Raw genomic sequence first — 17,833 nt, 5'->3', positions numbered from 1 at the left:
AAACTGCTGAAAACTAAAGACAAAAAAAAATCTGAAAAACATCAAAGAGAAAAGACACATTACCTATCAGGGAACAATGGGTTTCTTTTCTGAAACCATGGCAGCCAGAGGAAGTAGCCCATTTTCAAGTGCTGGAAGAAAAGAACTGTCAAGCCACAAATTCTGTATCCTGCAAAAGTTCCCTTCGAAATCAAGGGGAAATTGGGGCACCTGGGTGGCTCAGTCGGTTAAGTGTCTGCCTTTGGCTCAGGTCATGATCTCTGAATCCAGGGATCCAGTCCCTGCTCAGCAGGGAGTCTGCTTCTCCCTCTCCCTCTGCCCCTCCCCCTGCTTGTGCTCGCTTTCTCTCTTTCTCTCTCTCTCTAATAAAGTCTTTTAAAAAATTAAAAAAAAAAGAAATCGGAGGAAATAAAAATGTTATAAAAGGAAAACCATGAAACTTTGTTGTTAGCAGACCTGCCCTTAAAAAATGGCTAAAGGAAGCTGTCTAAACAGAAAGGAAATAATAACAGAAGAACTGGAACATCAAAAAGTAAAGAACAAGCAGTAAAATTAGGGGTAAACGCAATGGATTATCCTCTCCACATGAGCTTCTTAAATCATATCTGAGAGTTAAAGCACAAATTATAACATCTGTGTGGTACTCTGTGTAGGTAGAGGAAATATTAGAGACAATTACATTTTAATAAAAGTGGGGAGTATGAAGGCACATAAATGGAAGTTAGGCAGCAATAATGCACTTGAAGTGATAAAACCATTATCAGTAGATTATGCTAAATATGTATATTGTGATATCTAGACCAACCAGAAAAGAATTTCAAATCAGAACTCTAGGTTTCCCTTCTTTTCACTACATCTGTATCTTTGGGGTAAATGCCCAGTAGTGTAATTGCTGGGTCATAGGGTAGCTCTATTTTAACTTTTTGAGGCACCTCCACACGGTTTTCCAAAGTGGCTGTACCAACTTGCATTCCCACCAACAGTGTAAGAGGGTTCCCCTTTCTCCACAACCTCTCCAACATGCTGTTTCTTGCCTTGTCAATTTTTGCCATTTGAACTGGTGTAAGGTGGTATCTCAATGTGGTTTTGATTTGAATATCCCTGAGATGCCCTTCAACAGACGAATGGATGAAGAAGATGTGACCCTTATATACAATGGAATATTACTCAGCCATCAGAAAGGATGAAAACCCAACTTTTACATCAACATGGATGGAACTGGAAGAGATTATGCTAAGTGAAATAAGTAGAGAAAGTCAATTATCATATGGTTTCACTCATTTGTGGAACATAAGGAATAGCATGGAGGACATTAGGAGAAGGAAGGGAAAAATGAAGCAGGGGGACATCAGAGGGGGAGCTCTATGTCAGACAAATGAATAAAATCTTAAAAACAACAACAACACAAAAAAACACCAATCTCAAATATACTCTTCCAAATAACAGAAAATAAATTTTATGATGCCAGTATAATCTTTATATTAAAACCTGACAAGGATACTGAAGAAAGGAAAATTATTGGCCAATCTCACTCAAACTCACATGCAAAAAATCCTAAGTAAAATATTAGCAAGCTGAATAAAGGGATATATAAAAATACTATACTACAACCTACTTGAATTTAAGAATACAAAGGTGGTATAACATGAAAAATAAATATTTACCAAATTAGCAGAATAAAGGACAGAAAATATATGCTCATCTTAATAGAGAAAGAGCATTTGATAAAACATTTGTTCATACTAAAAAATTAAAAACATATTTAAAGAAATAAAAGGAATAGGAGAATAGAATAGGAATAGAAGAACAAGCTAGGAACAGAAGAAAACTTATTAATCTGATAAACTTCCTTAACGTTAACTATGTAAAAATTATGGTGAATGTCACATTTATTTGTAATTATTAAAAGCTAATAAATTTTGAAATTAGACAAATTATCACTACTTTTAGTTAGCATCTACTAGTGATTTTAGCAAGGGCAATAGGGCAAGAAAAAGAAATAAAAGATACAAGAATTAGAGAGTAATAAAAGTGTCATTATTCACAGATGATACAACTGTAGAAACTGAAATAAAAATACATTAGGATTAAAAAGAGTTTAGCAAAGTGGCTGAATATGTATTTACCAAAGGCATTTACAAGTGTTCAGCAAGGTACCTGAATACCAATAAATATACAAAACCCAACTATATTCCATAAATAAGCAATAATAATCTTATTAAGATTCATTTCCAAAAAGACTGTTTATGAGGGCATCAAAAAAGTCAATACCTAGAATAAATGTAATAAAAACCGTGAAGACCACTACACAGAAACCTAAATAAAACTCAATACTGGGAGAAATTAGAGAAAGCAAAATAAATCAACGAATAACCAACATTGTTAGGTTAGAAAATCCAGTGTTGTAAACATGTCAATTCTTTCCAAAGCAACCTATAGATTCAATATATTCTCAAACTTAATCCCTACCTTTTGGGGAGGGGAGAAATTAGAAAAGCCAATTCCAACAATTTTAATGAAAATACAAGGTAAAGGAAGCATAGGGCAAAACTAGCTTAGACTTTAGAATCAAATCAAGAGGAGAGACTTAGTCTACTGAATCTTAAGACATTTTATAAAAATACCATAATTAAAGACACTGTTATATTGCCATAAAGACTACTGGAAATGAGGGCGCCTGGGTGGCTCAGTCGTTAAGCATCTGCCTTCAGCTCAGGTCATGATCCCAGGGTCCTGGGATCGAGTCCCGCATGGGGCTCCCTGCTCGGCGGGGAGCCTGCTTCTCCCTCTCCCACTCCCCCTGCTTGTGTTCCCTCTCTCGCTGTCTCTGTCAAATAAATAAATAAAATCTTTAAAAAAAAAAAAAAAAAGACTACTAGAAATGAATAGAGAATACAAAACATCAGAAATAAACCCATACATACAATGACAATTTATGACAAAGATGACACTAAAAAACAGTAATGAAAGGACAGTCTTTTCAATAAATGGCTCAAGGTCAGTTTAATCTATTATCATGAAAAAGTTATGAAAATTGACTCCTGTGTTACACAAATTGCAATTCTAGGAAGATACTAGCTTTAAATGTTACAAGTAAAAAATGGAATTTTTAGATACAGGAAAATATATCCTTGAGCTTGAGGTAGGGAAAAGTTCTTAAACAGGACACAAAAGCAATACCATACTAGAAAAGACCAATAAATTCAATTATTTAAGATGTTTTCTGTTCATCAAAAGACAAATTAAGAAAGAGGAAAGGCAAACAATAGCATGGGAGAAGATACCTGCAATATATACACCAACAAATGTCTTCTATCTAAAGTACAGAAGAACTTCTTATAAATTACACACACATACACCCCACACACATGCCGTATGAATGATCAAGTGGCTACATCTATTTAGACAATGAAGATATGTATTTTTAAAGCAGGAAGGAAATAGCGTACACATACTATATATATATATACACACACACACACACACATACATAGCTAAACTCTTAGCCATATATTCTTAATTTATTACTAAAAGGACCTCTTAAGTTTATTATCTCTCTCCCATCAATCAAATTTTAGTCTTTATAGCCAAAAAATTTTAGAGGATATTAATTTGGTTTTACATTATTGTAAATATTACTATTTTAAAAAAATTTTGTATGCAGGTGTCTTCTGTAATGGAGAGAATTAAAAAGAGTACATATCCTGTAAATAAAGATTAAATTCCACCCTTTTCTTAAAAAAAAAAAAAAGTACAGACAACATACTGTGATGATGGCCTCATGCTAGAATCTACATTTCTCTCGCTCTGTTTCAGGATTCTGTATTTTAGAAAGACATTATTCCAAGAAAAAGATCTGAATTTAAGCATCTACATACTTTGAGTGTAGATACATAAATACATATTTTGAGTGCTTAAGCAAAAAAAAAAAGGTTTTAAGTCAAATACTTAAAAGATTCCTTATATAGAAAAATTTCCATTTGGAATATAACTATTTTAGTCAGATAGCTCTAGTGTTCTTGATCAAAATCCTGCTTGCAAAATTTCCACAACTGTGTAGTGAATCAAACTAGTAATTTCATGCACAAAAAATGTGTACAGTGTATGGGATCCACGTAATCTCCATCAAATTCAAACAATTAATAACTATGTATTTGTGATTAAGAGCAAGAGAATCTTGGGTTCACAGCTCTGGCATTAATCAGCTATGTTAACTTGGGAAAATTAATTCATTCTCCCAATCTCAGAACTTGCATCTGTAGAATACCAGTAAAAATTGGGACCTCTTAGGTTCTTAGAAAAATTAAATGAGATAATGTAATTAAAGCTCCTAATATATTGCTTGGTAAATAGAAAGCTCTCAGTATATGAAAAGAATGTCCCATAATAGGAAGAATTCTAAAACTATGAGAAGTTATTAAAAAAAAAAAAAAAATGGTCAGATGCTCTTAAGCAACATGTGACATATTAGCTAGTAGTAATACATGTAGAGTTCACTGACTAATCACTAAGAGTTACCTGCAAGATTGTCAAGCATGAAGTTCAGTAGCTTTCGGGTTCCATCTGGGTCCTGGTATAAATTGAGAATATCCTGTGATAAAGGATTGCCTAAAGCAGAATAAAAAAATAAAATCTGTAAGACTTACAATTGTAAGACCAGACAAATGTACACAATAAAATACTAATTTTGTAAAGTGAATTTTAAAGTATTTAGTCAGTTACATAAATTTAAAGAAATTATGTGAATCTAAAGAAATACTGTTAAGATCGTCATAAGATTTCAAAAATGTTTTCTCGATTTCACTGTTTATACTATATATCCACAATTTATTTGCCAAAATCACATATATAAATGTACTTATTAATCTTAGTCAATTCTGAAGTAATATCACAATTCAACACCCTGAATTAACCTTTGTAAGTTCTACATTTATCTTTGAAGACGGAACAGTCCTATATATGAGAAAGAATGAATGCTATCATAAAAAAAAAAAAAAAAAGGGAGGGCCTTCCTAGTTAGAATATTTATATTACATATGGAGAAAGGAAGACATTTCAAGTGAAAAGAAAACCTTGTACAAACATGAGTTAGTGAAATGTGAGAAGAAAATAAGAATTTTTTCATTATGGTGATCAGGAATATCTGAGTACTAACAGTACAGATGTATCAAATATCAAAAAAAAAAAAAGCTATTGTTAACAGTCTATATATTCCCTTAAGAAATAAAGGAGGAATTTGTTGAGACAGGCATGAAACAACAGTCTTGCAAACAGATTTCAAAAGACAAAAACCATGGAACTTCCAGAAACAAAGGTTTTAACTACTGAAGCAAACAAAATCTTCAACACACAAACTCAGCAGAATGGCTAAAATTTAAAAATATTGACCAGAAAGTGATTTAAAAAAAAAATGTAGAGTATTTGGAACTCTCATATTGCTGGTATATTTCAACTGTGGTGAAAATCTGGTTGGCAGTTTCCAATTCACTTGAAAGAGAAAAAGGAAATTTCCTGGTGTGACAAAAATGCTCTATATCTTAAGGTAGGCAGTGGTAACACATGTGTATACTTTTATCAAAATTAGTCACAGTACATACTAAAACATTTGGTATTTTAATATATAACTATAATTCAAAGTATTAGGGGGAAAAAACTATGATCAATGAGTTAGGCAGTACATCAGACACAACTAAAAATAAAATTAGTGAACAGAAAAAATACATTCAAAGAAACTACCAAAAATGCATCACCAAGAGTCAAAAAGATATAAAGTAGGAGACAGTAACAGATATGTGAGTTAGATAAGAAATCTTAACATATATTAAATTGGAGCTCTAGAAATAGAGAACAGGAGTTGGGTCTCTGGCTCAACATATAAAGAACTCCACAATTGAAGTCATAAGGCAAACTGCTGCCCTGAACACAAACAAGCAGATATAGAAAATCACAGCCGAGTGGCAGCAAAAGTCCGGATACAGAAGCCCAGAAATGGAACTAGTATCAGTTGGCACACTTTGCGTCATAACTGACAAACTGGTGGAGGCTTGGAGAAAATTAGCTTGAGAGTTAAAAAAAAAAAAAAAAAAATCAAAGGGACCCAATCTTAGGAGCCTCTAACACTTCCCTGAGTTTTATCTCCAAGAGCCCCATCAGGTTTTTTATATAAAGACTGGAAAAAAATTCCCCTTGTGCTTCTGGTGGGAAAGGGAGAGTGGGGGAGTGGGGGCGTGGGGGAGGGGGTAATGCTCTCCTTAACAAGTCCTGCATGCAAGGAAAACTTTTTACCAGAATATAATCAGGTGAGGCTTTACCATTTAACTTCAAGTAAATACCCCACACTCCAGCCCCCTCTAGCCTGATTTGGGGCAGAGAGAGTAGAAAGGAGCATATCTAACTCAAAGGCCCATTAAAAGACTGAGACCTAATCATAAAACTACAGGACTCTTCCTCTCTTTCCACATCTTACAACCACTTTAGTATTGCTCCTGTGTAATAAGATGATTATGGTAAATGGAACTATAAGCCTCAGAGTCTCTGAGAAAACCCAAAGGCAAAAGAGGAGATAAAAACAAGAAAACTGAAGGAAATTTTAGACTCTGATATACAACAGCAGCAAACAGTAAACACAGCCTAAGTCCTAGCCAGAAAGAGAGTTTGGAAAGAAGTGAGAAAATGCATTATTTAAAAAGAAAAAGGGTGCAAACTTTCAAAAGATAAACTTTTTAAAAATGAATAAACTAATGAAGTGGGGGAAATTGGAGGGGGAGATGAACCATGAGAGACAATGGACTCTGAAAAACAAACTGAGGGTTCTAGAGGGGAGGGGGGTTGGAGAATGGGTTAGCCTGGTGATGGGTATTAAAGAGGGCATGTTCTGCATGGAGCACAAACAATGAATCATGGAACACTACATCAAAAACTAATGATGTAATGTATGGTGATTAACATAACAATAAAAAATTTAAAAAAAAAATTCAAACTGGGGGAAAAAAAAAAAAAAAGAATAAACTGACCCAAGCAGCACAATGTATACAAAGAAGTATATGAAAGGACTTCATTTTACTTTGTACTGCAAACTAGAGAATGCCAATTGCAAGTAGAAAACTATAAAACCTATTAAGGAAAATAACCAATTACTTAAAACAAAACCAAAACAAAAAACATGGTAATGGCAATCAAGTTCATTAGCAACAATGGAAGCTGGAATACAGTGGGAATATTTTCAAAGGGTACAAAATGGTATTGAAAACTTCAACACTCCTCCACTAGTTATCAACAAAAAAGTAAACAAAGGAAGTAAAGATGGAGATCAGAAAAACACACCAACCAACTTGACCTGATATTTATGTAATACTGTACTCAAAAAGAGGAAAATATACAATCTTTTCAAGTTACAGGAACATTTCACCAAGACAGACCATATTCTGGGCCAGAAAAACTGTAACATGTTTAAAAGAAATGAAATCAGAGCATACTGACCATAAAAAAAAACTAGAAAACAACAACAGAGAACTAGAAAATCTCCAAGTACTTTGAAATTAAACATCATACTTGTAAATAATCTATGGGTTAAAGACAAAGTCACAAAAAATTTTAATTTAAATGAAAATACATTATCAAAATTGTAAGATGAACCTAAGTCAGTGTCTAGAGGGAAGTTTATAGCATTAAATCCTTATACTGGAAAAAAAAATCTAAATTCAATGACTTAACTTCCATATTAACAATCTTAAAAAAGAAGAGCAAATGAACCCCAAAGAAACCAGAAAGAAATAATAAAGAGCAGAAATCGATAAAATTTACAACCAAAAACATGAGACTACTACTGAACCTAAACATGGTACTTTGAAAAGAGAGACAAAAAAAATTGATAAACCTACACTTGATCAAGGAAAAAAAAAAAAAAAAAAAAAGACACAACTCAATAAATACCAAGAATTAAATAAGGAATAGATCTTGGGACATCAGGACAGGGAATACTAAGAAAGCTTTGTTCTTAAGTTCAATAACAGAAAAAATGACCAAATTCCTTGAAAGACAGAAAATATCACACCTCACTCAAAAAGAAATGGATAGAAAACTCAGCCAAAAATGGCAGAGTAAGGACCTCCAAAAATGTGCTCCTTCACAAGAGCAAAATGGCAGAATATGGGTAAGGACAGTAATTTGTGGAGTTTTTGCCTTCTTCTAGTCCCTCACTGCCAAGGCAGCCTGGCAACCTGGCAACCAAAATTGAGCCAGAGCCTTTCAAAACCTCATTCCCCAAAGTAGCCATTTATCTGACTTGTGTGGTGGCAGTTCCTTGACTCTTGCCAAGTGCTAAAAGCCTTCCACCTGAAGGGGGGAGAGGGTGTAAGGGCATGTTTGAGGAAACCATTACTGGTAAATGATTTAACTTATGGCTGTCTGAGCTCATAGAAACAGGTAAGGCAAACAAAAGACTAACCTAAATGCTTAAAAGAAAAGCTTGGGAGTAAGATGTCACTAAAGGCTTTGAAAAGTTCTGATATATTCCAGGTTATCTAGAAAACTGTAAACGTGGCTGGCTTTGCATATGCTTAGGAAAGACCTGAAAACAGCCTAAGCTCTCACCTCTTCCTCATCTTGAGGCTGTGCACAAGTCAGAAGCTGAACACTAAACTGAACAGATTTCAATGGCTCAGTCAGTAGAACATGTAGCTCTTGATCTCGGGGTCATAGGTTCAAGCCCCGTGTTGGGTGTAGAGATTACTTAAAAATAAAGTCTTAAAAAAACAAAAAACAAAAAACAAAAACCTACAGAGGCCAAAACGTAGAAGAATGACATATTCAAAGTGCTAAAAGAAAAAAACTGTCAACTAAGAATTCTGTATCTAGCAAAAATATCCTTCTTAGATGAAGGAGAAATTAAGACATTCCCAGATAAACAAAAACTGAATGAGTTTGTGACTAGATCGGCACTACAGAAAATATGAAAGGGATTCCTACAGGATGAAATGAAAGGACACTGGATGGTAACTTGAATCCATATGACAAAAATAAAGAGTACCAATAAAAGTAACTACATAGGTATCTATGAAGACAGCATAAATATAATTAGTGGTTTTATCATTTTCAATCTAAGAGACAACTGCATACAGCAAAAATGATAAATCTATGTTGATGGCCACACAATGTACAAAGATAATACTTACGACAATAACAGCATAAATGAGAAGTGAATGGAGCTATAGGTGCAAAGTTTTTTTATATTATTTAAATTAAGTTGATATTAATCCAAATTAAGAATACTATAAATAAGATGTTAATTTCAACCCCCAGAGTAATCACTAAAAAAACAGCTCAATATAATATAGCAAAAGAAAAAAGGGAATGAAATTGGTACACTGGAAAATACTCATTTAACACACAAAAAAAAGGCATTAATTGAGAAACAGAGGAACAAGAAGGCACTAAGACATAGAAAATAGCAAAATGGCGACAAAAATCCTACCTTATCAGCAAATACATTAAGTATAAGTGGATTAAACTGATTAAAATGCAGAGATTAGCAGAATGAATAAAACATAATTCATCATATGCTGTCCACAAAAGATACACTATAGATTCAAAGACACAAATAGATTGAAAGTAAAAGAATAGAAAAATGTATGCCATGCAAACAGAAAAAAGCTAGAGTGTCTATACTAAGAAATGGATAATCTCAATGTCCTTTATCGATGAAAGAAATTGAATTAGTTAAAAACTTTTCAACAAAGATAATTCCAGATCCATATGGTTTTACTGGAAAATTCTACCAACCATTTAAGAAAGCAGTAATACAAATGTTATGCAAACTATTTCAGAAAAAAGAAGTGTTAGTTACACTTTCGAACTCATTTTATGAGGTCACCAGTATTCTGAAAGCAAAGACATTGTAAGAAAAACACTACACAATATGGCTTATGATCATTAATGTATAAATCCTCAATAAAATAGTATACATTTAGATATATACTAGTGTATATATTTAGATAATATATCTCAATATATTAGAGTGAGAATACATAATCACCAAGTCATTTTTAAAATGGGAATAGAGGCTGGTTCAACATCTGAAAATCATTAATGTAATTCAACATATAAACAGACTAAAGAAGAAAAGTTACATGATCATCTCTACAGTCACACACAAAGTATTTGACCAAATTCGACTTGCATCAATGACAAAACCTTCAAGCAAATATGAAATAGAAAGAAATTTATTTAACCTGAAAAAGCATCTACCAACAAACTTGTCACTTATATATTAATGGTGAGAGACTGTTTTTCCCTAAAATTGAGAACAAGGCAAGGATGTGCACTCTCATCACATGTATTTAATACTCTCCTAATACTATCACCAATGTGATAAGGAAACAAATTAAAAGAATATGTAACAGAAAGGAAGAACTGAAACAGTTTCTATTCACAGATTAAAAGTTTGTAAAAGTTTACAAATGTTGAGAGAGACCAGGTCAATATATTTAAAAATCAACTGCATTTTAATTCTATAATATCAATGAATAACAAGAAATTTAAAAAGCACTACCATTTACAACAGCATCAAAAATATCAAGTATAAATACCGCAAAATATTTGTAAGATCCACATGCTGAAAACTATAAAGCATTAAAGAAAGTAAAGAAGGCCTGCATAAATGAAGAGATATACTGTATTAATAGATTGGAAAACACAATCTTAAGTCTCAAGATTAAGAAACTGAATCTCCTCAGACTGATCTAGGTGTTCATCACAAGCCCGAAAAAAATTTTAGCAGGATATTTTGCAAAAATAGTAAGCTGATTCAAAAATTTGTATGGAAATGTATAGCATCTAAAGGTATAAAAGCAAACGTGAAAAATAATCATGAAGTTGAAGATCTCATGCTACATAACCAGTGATATCAAAAGGTAGGATAGTATAATTTAAAAAATCCATAATTACAATATATGTGAGGCAACTGATCTGAACCCACATTAAAAACAAAATAAAGTCAGAATGGATTAAAAACAAAGTCCAGGGGTGCCTGGAGGGCTCAGTCGGTTAAACACTGGACCCTTGATTTCGGCTCAGTTCATGATCTCAGAGTCCTGGGATCGAGTCCCACACTGGGCTCCCCCTGCCTCAGCAGGGAGTCTGCTTGTCTCCCTCTCCCTCTGCCCCTCCCCCTGCTTGCACACGTGCTCTCTCTCTCTCAAATAAATCTTTAAAAAAAAAAAAAAAGGCAAAGTCCAGCTATATACTATTTGTAAGAGATACACCTAAGCATAAGTACACAGAAAGGTTGAAAGTAAACAGATGAGAAAAGATATATTAGACAAACATTAACCAAAAGAAAACTTGCACAGCTGTAATATTAGACAACATAGACCATAGATAAAAATATTTAACAAGGGAGGAAGAGGCTCACACTACCTAATATCAGATTCTATTCACTAGATGGTTTAGAAATATATACAATACAGCAAATATACAGCAATATATAGGTGTAGGTGGTATACCTAATAAAATAATCTCGAAGGATATAAAGCAAAAACTGAGTGAACTACATGGGGAAATGAGCAAATCCACAATTTTAGTGGAAATTTTAGCATTAATCACCTTAATTACTAAAAGAGCAAAGAGTCAAAAATTTGCAAAGATATAAAAAATTTGAGCAACAAATTTGACCTAATGGACAAATATATAGACCTGTGCCCAACAATTAGAAAAACAATATTCTTTCTGATGCAGTAAAACATTTACAAAAATTGATCACATACTAGGTCATAAAGAAGAATCAACAAATGTCAAAGAATGGGTTCATACAGGTTACCCTAACTGCGTATAATGCAGTTAACTTTAATGCTAACAAAAAAAAGATATATTTAAAATCATGTATGAATGGAAATGTTAAATAATCAATGGATCAAAGAAGATATGATAACCTATATTAAAAGTACTTAGGCCAAAACAAAAATGAAAATACTTCATATCAAAATTGTGGGATGCAACAACAACAAAAAGAGCCAAATAGGCGTATTTATAGCCTTACTTAAATGCTTACATAAAATAAGAAAATCTAAGTATAAACTAAACCATATATCCAACTTAAAAAGAGAAAAAAGGAAAATATATATCTAGACAAAACAGAATAAAGAAACACAGAAATGAACCAGTTTTTGAAAAATAAAAGGCAACACTGATTCAATGAAAATAACATAACTGACAAAATCCCTGGGGAGGCTACACCAGAAAAAAATAGCACAAATAAGCAATGTTAGAAATGAAGAGTGGGTGATACAGCTATAAACAGAACAGAGTCTAAAAATATATCAAGACAATATTATGAACTTTCATGCAAATAAATTTGAAAAATTAAAAAGCTAACAAATTCCAATAGTACACATACAGTCCAACAGAACTAACAATCGTCAATGGTTCTTGTAACTACAAATATACTGGGATGGTATTTAAGTATCTTCCACAAAGAAACAACTGGCAATGAGAGTTTTATAGAATTATTCTACCAAAATTTCAAGGAACACATTAGTTCAATCTTATACAAACTCCTTAAGAGAACTGATTAAGAATCTTACTTAGGTCTGTCTTGTTCATGAGCATATGTTTAAAATTCCTAAAATTTTTTTTGTTGGGAGAGGCAGTTCACCAGGGACCTGTGCTTCCCTCTTCATTCCTGGTGAGTGTGACAGATTCTGAGGCCTATGAGTCTGATACTGAGCAGTTTCTATAGCTAGTTATATAGGCAACTAAACAGGTTAAGGCAACCACAGCAATATTTCCATGTAACTCTTTGCCCCCCTGGGGAATCAGAACTAGTTTTTTGCTGCTCACTACAGTATTCGGTGCTTGCTTGAAAAGTGCTGGAGTGTTGGACATGAACTACTCAGTTCCAATGCAAACTCACTGTGTATAAAGCATATGTCTGGGCCCATCTTGTTGTCTGAAGTGATAACATTCTTTGTCTCTGACCCAGGAGTCTCATTGTCTTCTGCCGCTATCCATGAAACAAAAATTGGCTAACTTATTAACTTATTAGTAGAGTAAAATCTCAGGGCCTTGGGGTGCCTGGGTGGCTCAGTCGTTGGGCATCTGCCTTCGGCTCAGGTCATGATCCCAGGGTCCTGGGATCAAGCCCCGCATCAAGTTCCCTGGTCAGCGGGAGGCCTGCTTCTCCCTCTCCCACTCCCCCTGCCTTTGTTCCCTCTCTCTGTCTCTGTCAAATAAATAAAATCTTAAAAAAAAAAAAAAATCTCAGGGCCTTCACAGTCCTTGACAAATATTATCAAAATGCACCACGATGGATTTATCTCAGTAATGCAAGTGAGTTTAAACTGGAAAAAATGGGGGCACCTGGCTGGCTCAGTCAGAAGAAAATCTGACTCTTGCTCTCAGGGTCATGAGTTCAAGCCCCACATTGGGTGTAGAGATTACTTAAATAAATTTTAAAAAATGAACAAATAAGTAGAAAAAATGTATAGATATAATTTATTAATCAACCTATGAAATGAGAAAATTATCCCACAATAGATGATGCATTTGATAAAATTCAGCCCTCACATAAGGATTAGCAAAACAGAAGAAAACTTCTAGAAACTAAAAAAAAATGTGTTTTACGAAAAATACAAAGCAAATATGGAAAAATATTAGAAGCATTTCTTTTAAAATTGGGAATAGAAGCATGCTCACCCAGTATTAATGCTTCTACTCAATGCTGTACTAAACATTCTGGTCAGACATTAAAATAAGAAACATGCACATGAAATGATCATCTGCATATGAAACCTGAAAAAATTTGCAGACAAATTTTCTGAAAGGTAAGAATTTAACCAAGAAAGCCTACTACAGATGAATTTTTTTCTTAATTGTATTTCTATACCCCAACAACAAATAGGCAGAAAAAGCAAATTTAAAAATAATTGTAATAGGAAAAAAAAAGTATAAGGTACCTACGAAACAAATCCAACAAAAGAAGTGCCTGAGCAAAGATGTGAAGCTATAAAATTTTATTTGAAGACGTTAAATAAGATCTAAATAAATGAAGATGCCAAAATTCAGATAGGAAGACTCAATATATTAAGATGTCAATTCTTCCTAAATTGATCTACACATTTAATGCAATTCTGAAGTCCCAAGAGCATTTTTTATCAAACATAACAAGCTGTTTCTTATGCATGAGGAATCCGAGACAGCCAAACTGCCAAGACACTATGAAAGAAAAATGTACGGGGAATTCCCAAAGCAGATATCAAGTTTTAATATAAAGCCATAATAATGATTATGATAATGTGGTAATTAGTGCAAGGTTCAACAAATTGATTTCTGGATATATAAAATGGAGATACAAAAACAGACCGTGACATAGGTGATAGAGAGGTGACTCTGCTGATGATCAGTGGGAGAAGGGAAAACTATTCACTAAATGATAGTGAGACAGTTGATTATTCATAGAAGAAGTGACTACATCACTCCATAAATGAGACCCTTCATACCATATTAAAAAACCGGTTCCAAAATGGTATTGGAATGCAGCAGATAAACGTTAATATTCTCACACCATATACAAAAATGAACTCAAAATGGTTTAATAACCTCAACCTGAAGCCATAAAACTCCTAAAAGAAAACATAGGCAGTCAAGTCTTGGACATGGGTCTTAATATCTCTGTGAAGCTCTTTCCTCAGGCAACGTAAACAAAATAAGTAAAATAAATAACTGGGACTACATCAAACTGAAAAGCTTTTGCACAGTGAAGGAAACCATCAACAGAACAAAGAAACAACTTAATGAATGGGAGAAGATATGTGCAACTGCTGTTATCCATAAAGGGTTAATATCCAAAATATACAAAGAACTCATATACATCAACACCAAAGAAAATCTGATTAAAAATGGGCAGAGGACCTGAATAGACATTTTTCCAAAAAAGACACACAGAGGGCCGACACACGAAAAGATGCTCAACATCACTAATCATCAAAGAAATGCAAATCAAAACCACAATGTGATATCACCTCACACCAGTCAGGATGGCTAATTTCAAAAGACAATAACCGGTGTTAGTGAGGATGTGGAGAAAAGGGAACCCTGTTGGTGGGAATGCAAATTGGTACATCTACTATGGAAAACAGTATGGAGATTCCTCAAAAAGTTAAAAACAGAAATCCAATACAATCCAGTAATTCCAGTTCTGTGTTATTTACCAGAAGAAAATGAAAACACTAATTCAAAAAGATATGCAGTCCTATGCTTACTGCAACATTACTCACAATAGCCAAGATATGGAAGCAACCCAAGTGTCCATCCATAGATGAATGGATAAAGAAGATATAGTGTGTGTGTTTGTGTATGTGTGTGTATGTATATATACGGGTATACATACACACATATACATACACACAATGTAATATTAGTAAGCCATAAAAAATGAGATCGTGCCATTTCTGACAACGTGAATGGGCCTAGGAAGTATTATGCTAAGTAAAATAAGTTAGAGAAAGACAAATACCATATGATTTCACTCATATGCAGAATCTAAAAAACAAAAACAAATGAATAAACAAAAAACAGAATCAGACCTATAAATACAGAGAACAAAGTGATGGTTGCCAGATAATTGCCAATGGACAAAATTGGTGAAGGCTCCCAGTTATGGAATGAATTAAGTTAGGAGAATAAAAAGTACATCATAGGAAATACAGTCAGTGGTATTTAAATAGTTACATGGTGACAGATGGTAGCTACACTTGTGGTGAGCAAAATATAACTTAGAGTTGTTGAATCACTATGTTGTACACCTGAAACTAATGTAACACTGTGTGTCAAGTATACTAAAAAAAAAAAAAAAAGGACCTTAAAAAAGATACATGCATCCCTGTTTATTGCAGCTTTACAACAGCTAAGATACCGAAACAACCCAAGTAACCAATGATAGATGAATGGATAAAGATGCAGTGTATATATATGCAATAATAGCCATAAAAAAGAATGAAATCTTGCCATTTACAAAAACATGGATAGGCCTAGAGGGAATTATGCTAAGTGAAGTAAATCAGAGAGAGAAAAACAAACACCATATGATTTCACTTAGATGGGCACGTGGCTGGCTTAGTCCATAGAGTATGTGACTCTTGATCTCAAGAGTCTTGAGTACAAGACCCATGATGGGCTTAGAGCTTACTTAAACAAACACACAGGGGTGCCTGGGTGACTCGGTCAGTTAAGCAGCTGACTATCGGTCTCAGCTCAGGTCATAATCTCAGGGTCATTAGATCCAGCCCCACGAAGGGCTCCGTGCTCAGCAAGGAGTCTGCTTCTGTCCCTCTGCCCCTCCCCACACTCACAATTGTGCTCTCTCTCAAATAAAACTTTTTTTTTTTTTTAGATTTTATTTATTCACTTGACAGAGAAGAGAGACAGTGAGAGAGGAAACACAAGCAGGGGGAGTGGGAGAGGAAGAAGCAGGCTTCCCACAGAGCAGGGAGCCCGACGCGGGACTCGGTCCCAGGCTCCTGGGATCATAACCTGAGCTGAAGGCAGATGCTTAACAAGTAAGCCACCCAGGCACCCCTCAAATACATGAATCTTTAAACACACACATACATCCCAAACAAAAACCAAAACAGTCTCTTACAGAGAAACTGTGGTTGCCAGCAGGGGGGGTTGGTGGGGGGTGGGTGAGAGGAAATGGGTGAATTGGTGAAGGAGATTAAGAAATACAAATTTGCAATCATAAAATGAATAAACCATGGGGATAAGTACAGCATAGGGAATATAGTCAATAATATTGCAATAATGTTGTATGTATACTCAACTTAATCTGGTGAGTATTTTGTAATGTGTGTGTCTCACACACGCACACACACAACTGTCAAACCACTATGTCGTACACCTGAAACTAATATGTCAACCATACCTCAAAAATTTTTTTAAAATTTCAAATGAATGAGAGAATTTACCATGAAGAGTAAAACTTTACAGAACTTTTAGGAAATAATACAGAAAAACATTTTTCTAACCTGGGGTAAGGTAGGATTTCTTTCACAAGTTATGACTTCATAAAGATTTTTAAATTCAACTACAATAAAAATAACAAATCTACTCATTAAAAGATACCTAAGAAAACAAAAAGAAAACCCAGAGTAGAAGACGACATTTACAATACAAAACACACAAAACTTAAGAATTCCTATAAATAAATACTTAAAGTGAAAATGAGCAAAAGACATCAATAGCAACTTCAAACAAGAAACATGGCCAATAAATATATGAAAAGGTGCTCAATCTTACGAGCAATTAGGAAAACACAAATTAAGAGAACTAGAAGCTATTTCACACTCAGTAACAGACAAAACTTTAAAAAGCTGACAATACTATGTGTTGGGAAGAAGACAGAAAAATGGAAACTATATTACTTTGGGGAGTGTATTTTAGTACAACTACTTTGTAAAACATTACGGCATTACCTAATAAAGCTAAGGAAGTACAAGCAGATCTCTACAACCCAACTATTCCACTCCTAGAACTCTATCAGGAGATATGTACAAGAATGTTCATGGCTGCATTGCTTATAGGAGGCATAAAAAGGGCAAATAATCTAAATAACTACTGTAGAATGAATAATTATACCATATTCATATACCAGAGTACAACAAAGCAATTAAATTACTATTACATGCATGCATGAACATGGCTGAATCATAAAAACATAAAGCTGAAAAAAAGCAAGTCACAAAATATATTCAGTAGGATTTCATTTCTCTCTATAAAGGTTAAAACACTGGTAATAGTTACATATCTGGCACATAGTAGGTGCTCATCAATACCTGTCGTT

The 17,833-nt window shown here is 33.9% G+C and overlaps 1 protein-coding gene across 6 annotated transcripts in view; it reads right to left on the bottom strand.

Annotated features, from left to right (window-relative positions):
• CNOT6L (CCR4-NOT transcription complex subunit 6 like) overlaps positions 1-17,833 on the bottom strand; it is a 113,969-nt gene that overhangs the window by 40,374 nt on the left and 55,762 nt on the right. For all 6 annotated transcript variants that reach the window (XM_035004715.1, XM_035004714.1, XM_035004712.1 and 3 more), the window contains one exon: positions 4,519-4,608. In XM_035004715.1, coding sequence (XP_034860606.1) covers positions 4,519-4,608 — 90 coding nt within the window. The remainder of the gene's footprint in view (positions 1-4,518; positions 4,609-17,833) is intronic.

This window comes from Mirounga leonina, unplaced genomic scaffold (assembly GCF_011800145.1).
Source record: "Mirounga leonina isolate KUSES-001 unplaced genomic scaffold, KU_Mleo_1.0 Mir_129, whole genome shotgun sequence".
In the NCBI taxonomy this organism is placed as follows: Eukaryota; Metazoa; Chordata; class Mammalia; order Carnivora; family Phocidae; genus Mirounga; species Mirounga leonina.
The sequence above is the reverse complement of the archived record's forward strand: the minus strand, read 5'-3'. Positions and strand labels throughout refer to the sequence as shown.